General features: G+C 54.3%; 4 protein-coding genes across 4 annotated transcripts; 3 read left to right on the top strand and 1 right to left on the bottom strand.

Annotated features, from left to right (window-relative positions):
• Positions 1 to 43: 43 nt before the first annotated feature.
• On the bottom strand, positions 44 to 1,629 carry C7974DRAFT_305966 (putative histone deacetylase; the record flags this gene model as incomplete). The annotated part of the gene is made up of 2 exons (XM_046138053.1): positions 44 to 1,175; positions 1,238 to 1,629. 2 exons carry the CDS (start codon positions 1,627 to 1,629, stop codon positions 44 to 46), a joined length of 1,524 nt encoding a protein of 507 aa, XP_046000702.1.
• Positions 1,630 to 2,161: 532 nt separating this feature from the next.
• Positions 2,162 to 4,010, top strand: C7974DRAFT_461784 (uncharacterized protein). Its single transcript, XM_046146177.1, has 3 exons — positions 2,162 to 2,485; positions 2,536 to 2,783; positions 2,835 to 4,010. Exons 1-3 carry the CDS (start codon positions 2,434 to 2,436, stop codon positions 3,741 to 3,743), a joined length of 1,209 nt encoding a protein of 402 aa, XP_046000701.1. The 5' UTR covers positions 2,162 to 2,433; the 3' UTR covers positions 3,744 to 4,010.
• A 216-nt stretch (positions 4,011 to 4,226) lies between these two features.
• Positions 4,227 to 8,049, top strand: C7974DRAFT_388991 (uncharacterized protein). Its single transcript, XM_046141321.1, has 4 exons — positions 4,227 to 5,839; positions 5,886 to 7,133; positions 7,181 to 7,504; positions 7,554 to 8,049. Exons 1-4 carry the CDS (start codon positions 4,634 to 4,636, stop codon positions 7,626 to 7,628), a joined length of 2,853 nt encoding a protein of 950 aa, XP_046000700.1. The 5' UTR covers positions 4,227 to 4,633; the 3' UTR covers positions 7,629 to 8,049.
• Positions 8,050 to 8,121: 72 nt separating this feature from the next.
• Positions 8,122 to 11,525, top strand: C7974DRAFT_354433 (beta-lactamase/transpeptidase-like protein; the record flags this gene model as incomplete). The annotated part of the gene is made up of 6 exons (XM_046139550.1): positions 8,122 to 8,520; positions 8,569 to 8,654; positions 8,699 to 9,688; positions 9,716 to 9,813; positions 9,946 to 10,060; positions 10,277 to 11,525. The coding sequence occupies exons 1-6, from the start codon at positions 8,380 to 8,382 to the stop codon at positions 11,523 to 11,525; spliced, it is 2,679 nt and encodes an 892-aa protein (XP_046000699.1). The 5' UTR covers positions 8,122 to 8,379.
• Positions 11,526 to 11,595: the final 70 nt, after the last annotated feature.

Raw genomic sequence — 11,595 nt, 5'->3', positions numbered from 1 at the left:
CGCATCATCTATGATATCATGGTCTGAGCTGTACGTACCATGGTCAACGACGTTCATTCCGCCCTCCGACGTTTCTTTCGCGGGTCCGTCGAGTCTTTTCTGCGACCAAGGAATGCAGCCTATCCTCCTCCTCATCTGCCAACTCATGGTCGATTTGCTCTCTGATCTTCATGATTTGCTCCTCGGTGATTCCTTTGGTATTCACTACAACACTGGGTGCACCTTCCATGAAACGCAGATTTTCCATCGCTTTTTCAACAAGCTTCTGTAGTGCCGGGTCTGTGTTGAGATTGTCGTGACGCTTCGTATTGTGGAGGTCAGGATAGAGGATGCCACCGCCGTTTTCTTCACCTTGAAATGCCTGGAGATAGGGGATGTGTGCCGGTAGATCGTTGTGTAAGGTGGCGCCGACGCAGACAGCTGTTTCGTGACACCAGGTTCGAGCAACATTGCGAGGTGTATATCCTCCACCCCCAATAAGGACGAGAGGACGGCCGAAAGACTTCACAGTCTCAATGCAGGAGCCATGTGCTTTAATATTGAGGTTGAAGCGACCAAGACGGTCTCCACCAAGCGAATCAGCGCCAGACTGAAGCACAATGGCTTGAGGGTTGTATTTCTCAATCACCTTGCTAGTGACAGTCTTGAAGAGCCATTTATACTGATGGTCATCGATTCCATCGTCGATTGGAATGTTCAGGCTGTGTGCTTTGCCCCGATTTGCTGGATCCTTGGGTCCCATCTCGTCGATGTTGCCAGTTCCAGGGAAGAACGGCCAACCGTGCCTGTCAATGCCGTATTTGTGGAAGGATAAGGTAAACACGCGGTCGGTCGACTCGAACGCCTGTTCCACACCGTCACCATGGTGCACATCGATATCAATGTATAAGACGCGCTGATGTTGGGTCAACAAGAGCTGTATGGCGATAACTATGTCATTGACATAGCAAAAGCCGGACGCTAGATTCTTCTTTGCGTGATGCAGCCCCCCAGACCAGTTGATGGCTATGTCAGACTGTTTGTTGAGGAGATTGTAGGCCGCACTCATAGATGCACCGGTGTAAAGCGACACGTAGTTCCATAATCCGTCGAACACTGGGCAATCATTCGAATCACCACCAAATCCATAGGCGATGTATTGGGGATCATCTGGCTTAGCATTCTGCGGTGTGATTCTGGGAGAAGTTAGAACGGTGTATTGAAAATGCAACGGATCGTTGTTGGGCTCGAGACATACTCGCTCAAGTATGACAAGTATTCGCGGTCGTGGAAGATGGACAGCTCGTTGAAGTTGGCAGGGCGCGGTTCATAGAGGTCCATTGTATACTCTAGCCCATAGGATAGGACGAGTTGTTTGGTCAGAGTCAACCTCCAAGGCTTCATGGGATGTGAACTTCCGAAGTGGTGGTATTCAACGTGTGGGTTGTAGTGAAAGGATACGTTGTATCCTTGCGGCTTTTCCAGACCATACTCCTCAGCTTCCCGTGCAATTACCTCCTGCTTCTCCGAGTCTGTGAGTCTCTTGAACTCCTGGAAATCTCCGGTATAGACATCGTTGACCGGTGAAAGATACTCTTCCACGATGTTATTCGAGGGCCTACCCGACGTAGCGTACCCAGAAGCGCGCATGATGGTAAGTCTGAACCCCAAGAGATTGTGCGGGGCGATTTGCTAGAACGGAGTCTGATGATCCTGATAGAGTTCCGGGAGCCTCGACAGGATCGTGATGCGCTCTGAACAAGTCTGGTCTTCTCCACCCACCACGCTCCCCAGGTTTGGGGTCGACTGGATCTCCAAGGTTGACTACTATCTATGACCGTCACGTGCCAGCCGCGATTCCCCAATACTGCTTTGTGTTTAGTCTCGACTGGTATCTGCCCTCGCAGTGATGACGTGAATCTCAATTTGTGCTGACAACAGATTCTTCACCGACTCCTGTGTTTTCTCGTGTCCTCTTTCCAGCCGGTCAAGCGTGCAAATACGGTCGGATGCTCTGGTTGCTGGCTCGCCGGACTTTGAGCTGATTGTCGAGGTGGAGAAGCGATCGTCGTTGATTGGTAGATTGCTTTGGTCGGTGGATGCCGCCGTGCCGCCGAGCTGACTGCACGTGATAGGTCTTTTACCGCTTACCTAGCTTGTTAGGGCTGGATGCACCAAGTCAGGAACACTGACACGCCACATTCAGCAGTTGTCAAGTAACGACTGCCACTTCGTAGAAAAAAGTTGGGTTGGGAGGGTCCAAAAAATTTAATTGGTAGTTGCGTAGAATACTCATTAGCAGTACGCGTCACAGCTCGCACTTTCACCACGCGAGAGGACATCATCAACAACCGTCGCCTTCCATCGCCCTAGCAGAGCGAACACTTTTAAAACGATTGTTCTACGTGCGTACCTTGCAAAGAACTTCACTGCGCTTTGAAGTCACGACTATCGATGGCTATCGCAGAGGACGCAGCGACTGTCCTGGAGCAGTTCATTCATGACGGTAAAGCACAACAGTAGACCAAGTTTGTATCCCAGGCTGACTACGAGAAGTTGCCAATCTACCGGCAGAGATAACGCATCTCTACGAGGAGGTGCAGGCCAAAGATGCGCAAATCCACGAACTGCGTGCAGCGATTCAGCAGCGCGACAACAGTCTTCAGAAATTCATCAAATTGAACGGCAGTCTCGTTGTAAATCCTAAAGAGGAGCCGTATAATAAGGTTGTCATTCAAAACTACGAACGAGCACAGATTCTGCAAGAAGAGAAGATTGGACTCGTGGAGAAAGCAGCCGCACTTGTAAGCAACAAGAACTTTGGTTCGGACATCATGGCTGACGACAACTGGCAGCTCGATCGATATGTAAAGCGACTAGACATCAAATTGCGAGATCTTCAAAGCGATGGATCCATACCTGCAGATCCACAGATACCTTCTCTACTCAGGGACTCACCTGGAAATCTAGTACCCCCTCTATCATCGTCAAATACTGGAGCTAGCACCCCGTTACATCCAGTGTCTGGCAACCAGGGTGGAGGTGCCCCCAATCTTGCGCAGGCCGCCGCAATTGCACGCATCACGAATGCTACCAATGTTAATTCGAGAACAGCGCCGGCGCAGAACATGCAGACACAAGCCTTATTGAACCAGCAAAGATTGACCAATGCACAAAGCGCGATCCAGGCTAGTGCACGATCTGAGCGAGAGCTGTCGGCTGGGAGTGATAGCAAGCGACGCCGCCCGACTGGCAACATTGGGCCTCTTCCAGCAGCAGCGTCATCTCTAGGTCGACAAGGCTCAGTTGGACCGGGCACTCCAAAGCCATCGACGCCGGGTTCACGTGCTGGCAGCGTGGGACCAAGACACGCGCTCACGGTCAAGAAGGCCAAGCCTCAGCAGCCGTTGCGCAAAGCAGCTCTGACCGCCAAATCCGGGGTAAGCAAGAAGCGGCGCAAAGGTGGATCGAGAGCGTCGCCCTCGACAACAGCCGAGGACGAGAGTGTAGCAAGTGATGCCGGCACAGAGGACGAAGAGATGTCTGGTGTGGCAGGGGAGGGAGACGAGGAGGAGTCTGACGATACCAAGTACTGCTTCTGCCAGCGCGTTAGTTTTGGCGACATGGTGGCTTGCGACAACGACAACTGCCAGTACCAGTGGTTCCACTGGGAGTGTGTGGGGATCAAGGAGGAGCCGGTGGGCGATTGGCTGTGTCCGGAATGCAAGAAGCAGCCGGCGCAGAAGATCAAGCGCGTGCGGTGAAGCTGCGGTGAGCGGCCGCGGCGCTGGGGACGGCAAGCGTTACTGTGTTCTATACCCTGATGAAATTGAGTGTCTTCGCATGCCTGGGCCGCGAAATGATGTCGTCTCCACTATGAGCTGCAAGGATCGCCGCCTGCGCCTGTTGCGGACACGGCAGCAGTCTCGATCGCGAGCTCGTCCCTTGACAAGGGTGCGCTCCCGCAGCTCGTAAGGGACGCCGTTGCCCGTCTGGCCGCAGCCAGCAGGAGGCACTCACAGCACTCTGGCACACAGCGCAGCGATTCGAGAGGCACGCGCGCTGGGAAGACGCCAGCTGATCGGCGGCGCCGCACACGCTGCACACCGCGCGCACCAGCAGCGTCTCCAGGCGCGAGGTCCACATGGCAGGCTTTCGGGCCATGAGCGGCGCAGGGCGGGCCAGTGCCATTCGTCGAGCCTCCAGGCCAGCAGCAGTTAGCGCTCTGGCATCCAGCAACGCTCCCAGCCAAGACGCGTGAAAGGGGCATCACCGACATTTGGACGGGCGAGCAGGCGGGTCGTGCAATTCCTCAAAAGGCTGCTAGCCCCGGCACCGCGCGTTGCAGCCCTCATCGCTCCCTCTGCTGTGCTGCGGGGTGTCACGCTGGCGCTGCCCTCTCACCCGTCATTCCGCGCGCCCTGTCCGCTGCTGTCCGCTGTTGTTGTCGTTGTTTGATGTCGCTCCTGCACGCCCACCGCGCCATCTGCGAGTAGCAGCCGAGGCGCGCCCACCCTCCCCCCGGGTTTCACGCTTGCAGCAGCCGCAGCGCTGTCCGGCGACGTCAGGCGCGAACCTTGTTACGGACTCCGAGCACAGCCACTAGCAGCGACAGCGGCAGCCCGCCCCGAGACGGCACTGCGACAACCGCACCATGAACACCCGCACTGGCACGCTGTCGCCCGTCTCGACCGCCAGCCAGGAGTGGTCGCCCATCACCCGCTACACGAACCTCGCCGGCGAGAACCCATATTCGCCCACGCTGCCGCCCAGCACCTACGGCGGCAGTCAGTACGGCGGCAGCAGCACCGATGGCGGCATGCTCAATGGCATGCGCCCCCAAGGAAACGGCAACCCGTCGCCGCCCAGCTCTGTCGGCCGCTCGAGCGACGGCGCCGGCCTGTATGCCGCGAGCCTCGCCGGCAGCGACACCAGCATGAGCAGCCGCAAGCTGGCCGCCCTGGAGGAGACCATGGCCGAGCACTTCCGCGTGCTCAAGGTCTACCTCGGGCCCTACCTGAACGACGCCCAGGGCAACCCCCGCCCCAGCCGCGCCAAGGACAAGCTCACTCGCCTGTCTGGCGTGCAGTTCCAGGAGCTCAGCACCGACGTGTACGACGAGTCCCTGCGCAGAGAGCAGGACCGCAAGCGCGGCGGCCCAGCCGCGCCCGGCAACGACACGCCCAAATACCTCCTCCCCAAGAACAACTTCCACCCGAAACGCAACCAAGCACGACAGAAGCTGTCCACACTGCCCCTCGAGCGCTTCCGCCAGCTCGCAACCGACGTCTTCTACGAGCTAGAGCGGAGGTACCCCCGATTCACCGCCGGCGACATCGCGCGCTCATCGAGTCCGGCCGCAAGCATCGCAAGTCGCATTAGCAACAGAGGGCCGGCCAGCCGTTCAGGGACACCCAACGGGAGCATGGACGGTAGGATGGGCGGTCGTCCACCGCCAGGTCCCGGATACAGAGGGCCGCCTCCACAAGGAGACCCACGAGGCATGCAGGGGCCTCCAGGAGGACTCGCGCCAGGCCAGCAGGCTAACGAGTTTGGGCGACCGTTACCAAAGACTTTTCAACAGAACACCATTGTGCCAAGCAAGGGCACTCTGGTGGAAGACGACGATGACAGTGCTGCTGACGACGACGACGACGCCTTCAACCTAGAGGGTGCGGCGGCTAGACGGCAGACTAACAAGAGTGCCAAGAGCATGAGCATGGCGCAGGAGAAGATGGTTGCAGAGCTCCAAAAACAAATTGCAGAGCTGCAAAGCAAGACCAGTGACCTGGAAGGCACATTACAGGACAGAGACGACCAGTTGCGAGAGCTGAAAGACGCCGAGGGGAGCAAAGACAACGTAAGCGGGCCCCTATCACAGACATGCTCCCTACTGACACCAACAGGATGCTGCATCAGAACGTGCCGAATGGGAGGAGCTGAGATCCTCGCTGCAAGACAAAGTGCACAAGGCAGAGTCTTTAAACGCGTCTCTGCGTTCAGAGCTAGACAGAATACGCAGCGATCATGACGAAGAACAAAACAGCCTCCGTGCGCAAATTGCCGAACTCGAATCGAACCCACCACAGCAAGTGCACAACGGCGGTAGTGACGAATGGAGACAACGATGCGAAGAGCTGGAGCGTGAGCTGGGTGAGCAGCAAAAGGTCGCACAGGAAGTTCGGAGAGATGCCTCCACCTTCTTGCAGGAAATGCGCGAACTATCTGCACGCAGCGATGCTGCTGTTGAGAAAGAAGAACGACTCGCCAGCCAAGTGTCAACCCTGGAAGAGGAGCTCAAGGAATGGAAGTCTCGATACGCACGATCGAAGACGCAGCTTCGGACGCTAAAAGCCTCCTCGGTCGGCCTTTCTGGTCTGGCATCCCCAGACATCGCGAATTACAGCCGCGACCCTAGCTTCTCGATGCCAGATGGCTTGGTCCGAGATGTTCACGTTACCAACTTCCAACTCAGCATCGATGAGCTCTTGCAGAAGGCTCGTAGGGTTGATCCCGAACAGACACTTGAGAGCATGCGTAATGTAGTCAAGTGTGTGCGCGCAATCACCGGCGAGATTGACAGCACACCGCTCTCACAGATGCAATCGCCTACTAGCAGTATCAGCGGCGATATCATGTCAAGCCCCGAAAAGCAACAAGCAAAGCTGAAATCACGTGTCAGTGCTACTGCCAACAACCTGATTACGGCAGCAAAGAATCATGCTTCTTCAAACGGTCTGTCCCCTGTCAGTCTTCTCGATGCTGCTGCTAGTCATCTTTCTACCGCTGTAGTCGAACTCGTCAAGCTCGTAAAGGTGCGACCTACACCAGATGCCGATTTGGATCGCGATGAGCAAGACCGCGAGCAAGACCGCGAAGAGGTTGATGACATGCCCATGCCGCTCAAGCCAACGGTCTTTGGTGGTTTCAGCCCTTTCACGCCAAAAAGCATCGGCAATGCAAATGACAACAAAATCAGCAATGACAGCAACGGTGTTGGCTCTAACCGTGGTCACCAGCGTGGACTGAGCAGTAAAGGCAGTAATGCAACTGGCTACAGTTCATATAGCGCACCCTACAGTGGGTATGGTCGAGAAAGCTCCGGTTCGAATGGCGTCAATAATCAGACTGATCGTGGTATGACAGAGTTCAAAGTGAGTAATTGCAAGCTTTCTTCTTACCCATCTAACAAAAAACGCAGAACTACCTTGAGGATCAAACTGCCCTCCTAGTACAGAGCATACAGCCGCTCGTGAATCTCATTCGCTCCAATCCTGATTCTACACCTTCCGAGGAGCAGCAAATTTACGGCTACATACAAGATATCTCCCAAGCCGTAGACGATACCGGAGACCGCACCTATGAGGCTGTAAAGCAACTATCCAACCCTGCTCTCCAGAAGCATGCCATTCCAGTTGTTCAGATTCTTGATGACTGCAGGCGCGATATGCTGGACATTGACATCCGCAACGGCGGACGTGACAAAGTGCCTCCACTTGCTTTCAAGACTGCGAGAGCACTGAAGGTATGCCGACCCTTGCTTTGCACAAAAGCTATTCTCTGACTGTTCACAGGAACTCGTCCTTCGCGTCGATCGCATTGAGTCTGGTGAATTGACTGCTGAGCAGACACTTAAGACCGACTTCTAGTGCTCGCAAAGTATTCCCTTTGGGACTGCTTTCAGGACTTTCCTGTTTAATGATCAACTTCTCTGCTTCTACACCAGACAAGAGCCTCATGTAGGCTCCGACGGACGTTTGCAAGTCTCTGATGGAAACCTGTGTACACGTTTCCCTTTTTGTTTTTTTGCAACCTATTCATGTTGGATACCTCAAGTCGCTGCTGTGCGACTATGCGACATTACGTATGGCTTATATTTTACATGACCTATTGCTAGTGTTTGTTGTTAAAGAGTGGAACTGTTGAGCGCTGTTGAAGGCTCATACGAGCCATCGGTCAACGGTATGTTGCGAGGTGGGAGCCAGTGGATGCAATTGTGTAGACGGTACGGTGGACTGAGATGTCATGTGTACAAGTATACTATATACAGTATCAAAGCAGTTTGTCTGATTACGCGATATTTCTTCTTGCATACTGGGCTCACCGCTCGTTCAGGGTTCGAAGTTGACCGCCAACCACAACCACTTAACTTGTCACAGAAAGTACCCTGCAATCCAGCCTTTGCACCGCATGACTACACAGTATGTATCAACGCTAAATTAAAACGGATCGGCTGCTTCAAACACGGTCTGTTACGGTATGACGTCATGTTACGTACCCATGTGACAAGATCATGTGGGTCGCGTGTGGCTGAGGCCAGAATCATGCACATTGAGTCCACTGTTTACCTTACCCCACAGCTGTCTGTCCTGATCACACACAAGTAGAAGGCATTGCACGATGGCATACCCAGGACAGCAGCAGCAAGCGCAATCGCAAATGCACATGCAGATGCCTCCGTACAATGACTCCATTTTGACCATCACCGAGAAAAGTTGCGCCGATCCATACGTGCTTTGGGATAAGGGTACATATTACATGGTGAGACGAGATAATTTGCTTGAATACGTCTCGTACTAAGTTATGCAGACATGGACAACCGGGTGTTCGGTTGAGATCTGGTCGGGGGACAGTCTTTTCGACTTCGAGAACAGATGTAAGAAGGACATTATATGGTGAGTTATCTCAACTTGTTAAAGTCATAACTAAACCTCGCCAGGTGGGCGCCGAAAGACCAGCCATACTCCGGAGATGTATGGGCGCCTGAGCTTCACTCTATTCACGGCCGCTGGTACGTGTATTTTGCGGCCGATGATCCCAAGCATGGAAACAAATCTCATCGCATGTTCATCCTGGAAGGACCACCTGCAGACGAGTCACCTTTAGTTCCCGATAAGTGGAAGTTCTTCGGGCGCGTTGGCGGACTCCCGGACGACCAGTGGGCTATTGACGGTACAGTCATCACACTCGGTGGTAACATGTTTTTCGTGTACTCGGGCTGGCCCCCGGGTGTTCACGAGAATGAGTCGCGGCAAGAGATTTACATCATCCAGATGACCTCGCCAACGGAATGTACAGGTCGCCCCATTCGCATCAGCACGCCAGACCTGCCATTCGAGTTTTCTGGATCTAGTGGTATCAACGAGGGACCCCAGTTCTTGAGCTCACCCGACGGACGTTGGATCGGCCTGGTGTATTCGTGTGCCGGATCCTGGACGCACGAGTACAAGATGAATGTGCTGTACTGGACGGGAGGTCACCCGCTTGAACCGCAGTCCTGGTGCAAGTCGAACCATCCTCTACTCCAGGCAAGCCGTGATGACAGTCCGCCATATGGTCCTGGTCACGGTAACTTCGTGCTTGTCAACGGCCCTGGTGGTGCGGAGGTTTGGGGCGTGTTCCATGCAACCGACGCGAAGACTGGCTGGGAAGGCCGGAAAGCGCGTGTCATGCGTGTAGGCTGGGGCCATGGCGGACCGTACATGGGAAGTGGGGAGTGTGGAAGGTGTTGCGGTGATGTGAACCATTTCATCCAGGGCTGCCCGGGTGGTCAATGCGGCGGCAAAGGACATGCTGGAGGCTCCGGGGGTGGTGGAGGACACTTCCTCCAGGGAAACGCGACTGGAGGACATGGACATATGGGCGACAGTGCGAACATGAAGAACGAACTGAAAAACTTGGTGAAGGAAGGCAAGGGTTTGATCAGTAAGTTCCTCAAGTAATATACTATCGCCAGCCGCGGTTTAAGTACAGCGAGCTCTTATCTTGTACACAAAAGTGCGACTGTACGATGTAGCAATATGCCCGTGTGGCTTCTTGTATGCAGATTGGATCGTTTGTTACCCCATATTTGACCCCTCTATCCAGTATTTTGCTGACACAACCTTAGTTGGACAAGATGCAGAGCTGCGCATTCGCATTCGATATGAAAGCTTTTGATTCATGTAATTCGCGCGTTGCGAATAGTGCTGACAGCGTTGCGCCCCAAGGAATGCAATTCTAACCCTGTAACCGCTCCCACTGAGCTAGGCTTTTGCTCCATACCCTTGCATTGGAATCGCAATTCGCCAACTTTTGTTGAGTTACTTCCCTAATCACATCCCGTCACGTGCGGTCGCCGCTCACTGTTGAACAACGCACTCACATTGGCCAGCTACGCACCATCGCCCCGCATTTCGGCCGACTTCACGTGACCGCTTAGACCCCTGTCATTCATTCGAGCATCCTGCCAGGCACCAATGTTTGTACCTCAGGTATAAAGAGTAAATGTTTGCTCGGTCTCAGAAAACCTCATCAGCTTGAAAGCAACTCTCCTCATTCAATCTCTCTTCAAAACAATGGCTACCGTTGCTGGAATCTGCGATTCTCGATTCGCGGCTGTAACGGGCTTACTCCAGTCGAAAATTGGTACGGACGAGGAGTTAGGAGCTTCGATCGTCGTAAACATCCATGGCAAGAATGTGGTCGATATCTGGGGTGGCTATGCAGATGCAGCGAAGACAAAACCATGGGAAGAGAACACCATCACGAATGTTTGGTCGTCTTCTAAGACAGTCGTCAGTCTCGCAGCACTTCTGCTGGTAGATCGCGGCCTACTTGATCCTTTCGAGAGAGTATCGAAGTACTGGCCCGAGTTTGCCGTCAATGGCAAAGAGGATGTTGAGTTCCGACATTTTCTCTCTCATTCCTCTGGTGTTCCAGGCTGGGAGGGACCGATCACCATGCAAGAAGTCTTCGACGCCTCGACTTCGACCGCTCGTCTTGCAGCACAAGCACCATGGTGGACACCTGGTACAGTCTCTGGCTATCACAGCCTTACTATGGGCCACCTTATCGGCGAGCTCATCCTTCGCGTCACTGGCAAATCCATCGACCAATTTGTAGCCGATGAACTCACCAGCCCGCTACATGCAGACTTCCAGTTCGGTGTCAAGAAAAGTGACTACGTCCGCACTGCAGAGATCATACCCCCTCCAGCACCGCCAGCGGACTGGAAGCTGAACATGTCCACAATGGACATGACTAGTATCATGGCTAAGACTCTGTTCAACCCCATGATGGACGCCAATGTCGCCAACGAAGAGCCTTGGCGAAGTGCAGTAGTGCCCGCAGCGAACGGCAATACCAACGCGCGCGGCATCGCGCGTCTGCTTTCTTTCGTCAGCTGCAACGGCACTGTCGGCTCCACCACCCTCCTGAAGCCTTCAACCGTCGATCTAATCTTCGATGAACAAAGCCACGGTCCCGACCGCGTCATCAGCGTGAATACCCGTTTCGGCATGGGGTATGGCCTGAACGGCGTTGGTTCTGATGGCGCAGGGTACTGGATACCCGAGGGTAAGATCTGCTTCTGGGGCGGTTGGGGCGGTAGTATGGTGCTGTGCGATGTGGGACGGGGTCTCACGATAACGTATGTGATGAATAAGATGAGCCATGCGGGGCTGGGGAGCGGCAATGCAAAGGAGTATATTTGGGCTGTTTATCGAGCGCTGGGCGTGGCAATCCCGGAGGAAATGCAGAGCGTGGAAGAGGTTACGAAGGCTTAGGAACGGCAGTAGCGTGTGGAATGGTACATGTCGTTGCATAGTAATCCCTATAGGATAAAAGCGTGTATGT

Source organism: Boeremia exigua, assembly GCF_020726555.1.
Source record: "Boeremia exigua strain MPI-SDFR-AT-0100 chromosome Unknown C7974scaffold_3, whole genome shotgun sequence".
Taxonomy (NCBI): domain Eukaryota; kingdom Fungi; phylum Ascomycota; class Dothideomycetes; order Pleosporales; family Didymellaceae; genus Boeremia; species Boeremia exigua.
The sequence above is the reverse complement of the archived record's forward strand: the minus strand, read 5'-3'. Positions and strand labels throughout refer to the sequence as shown.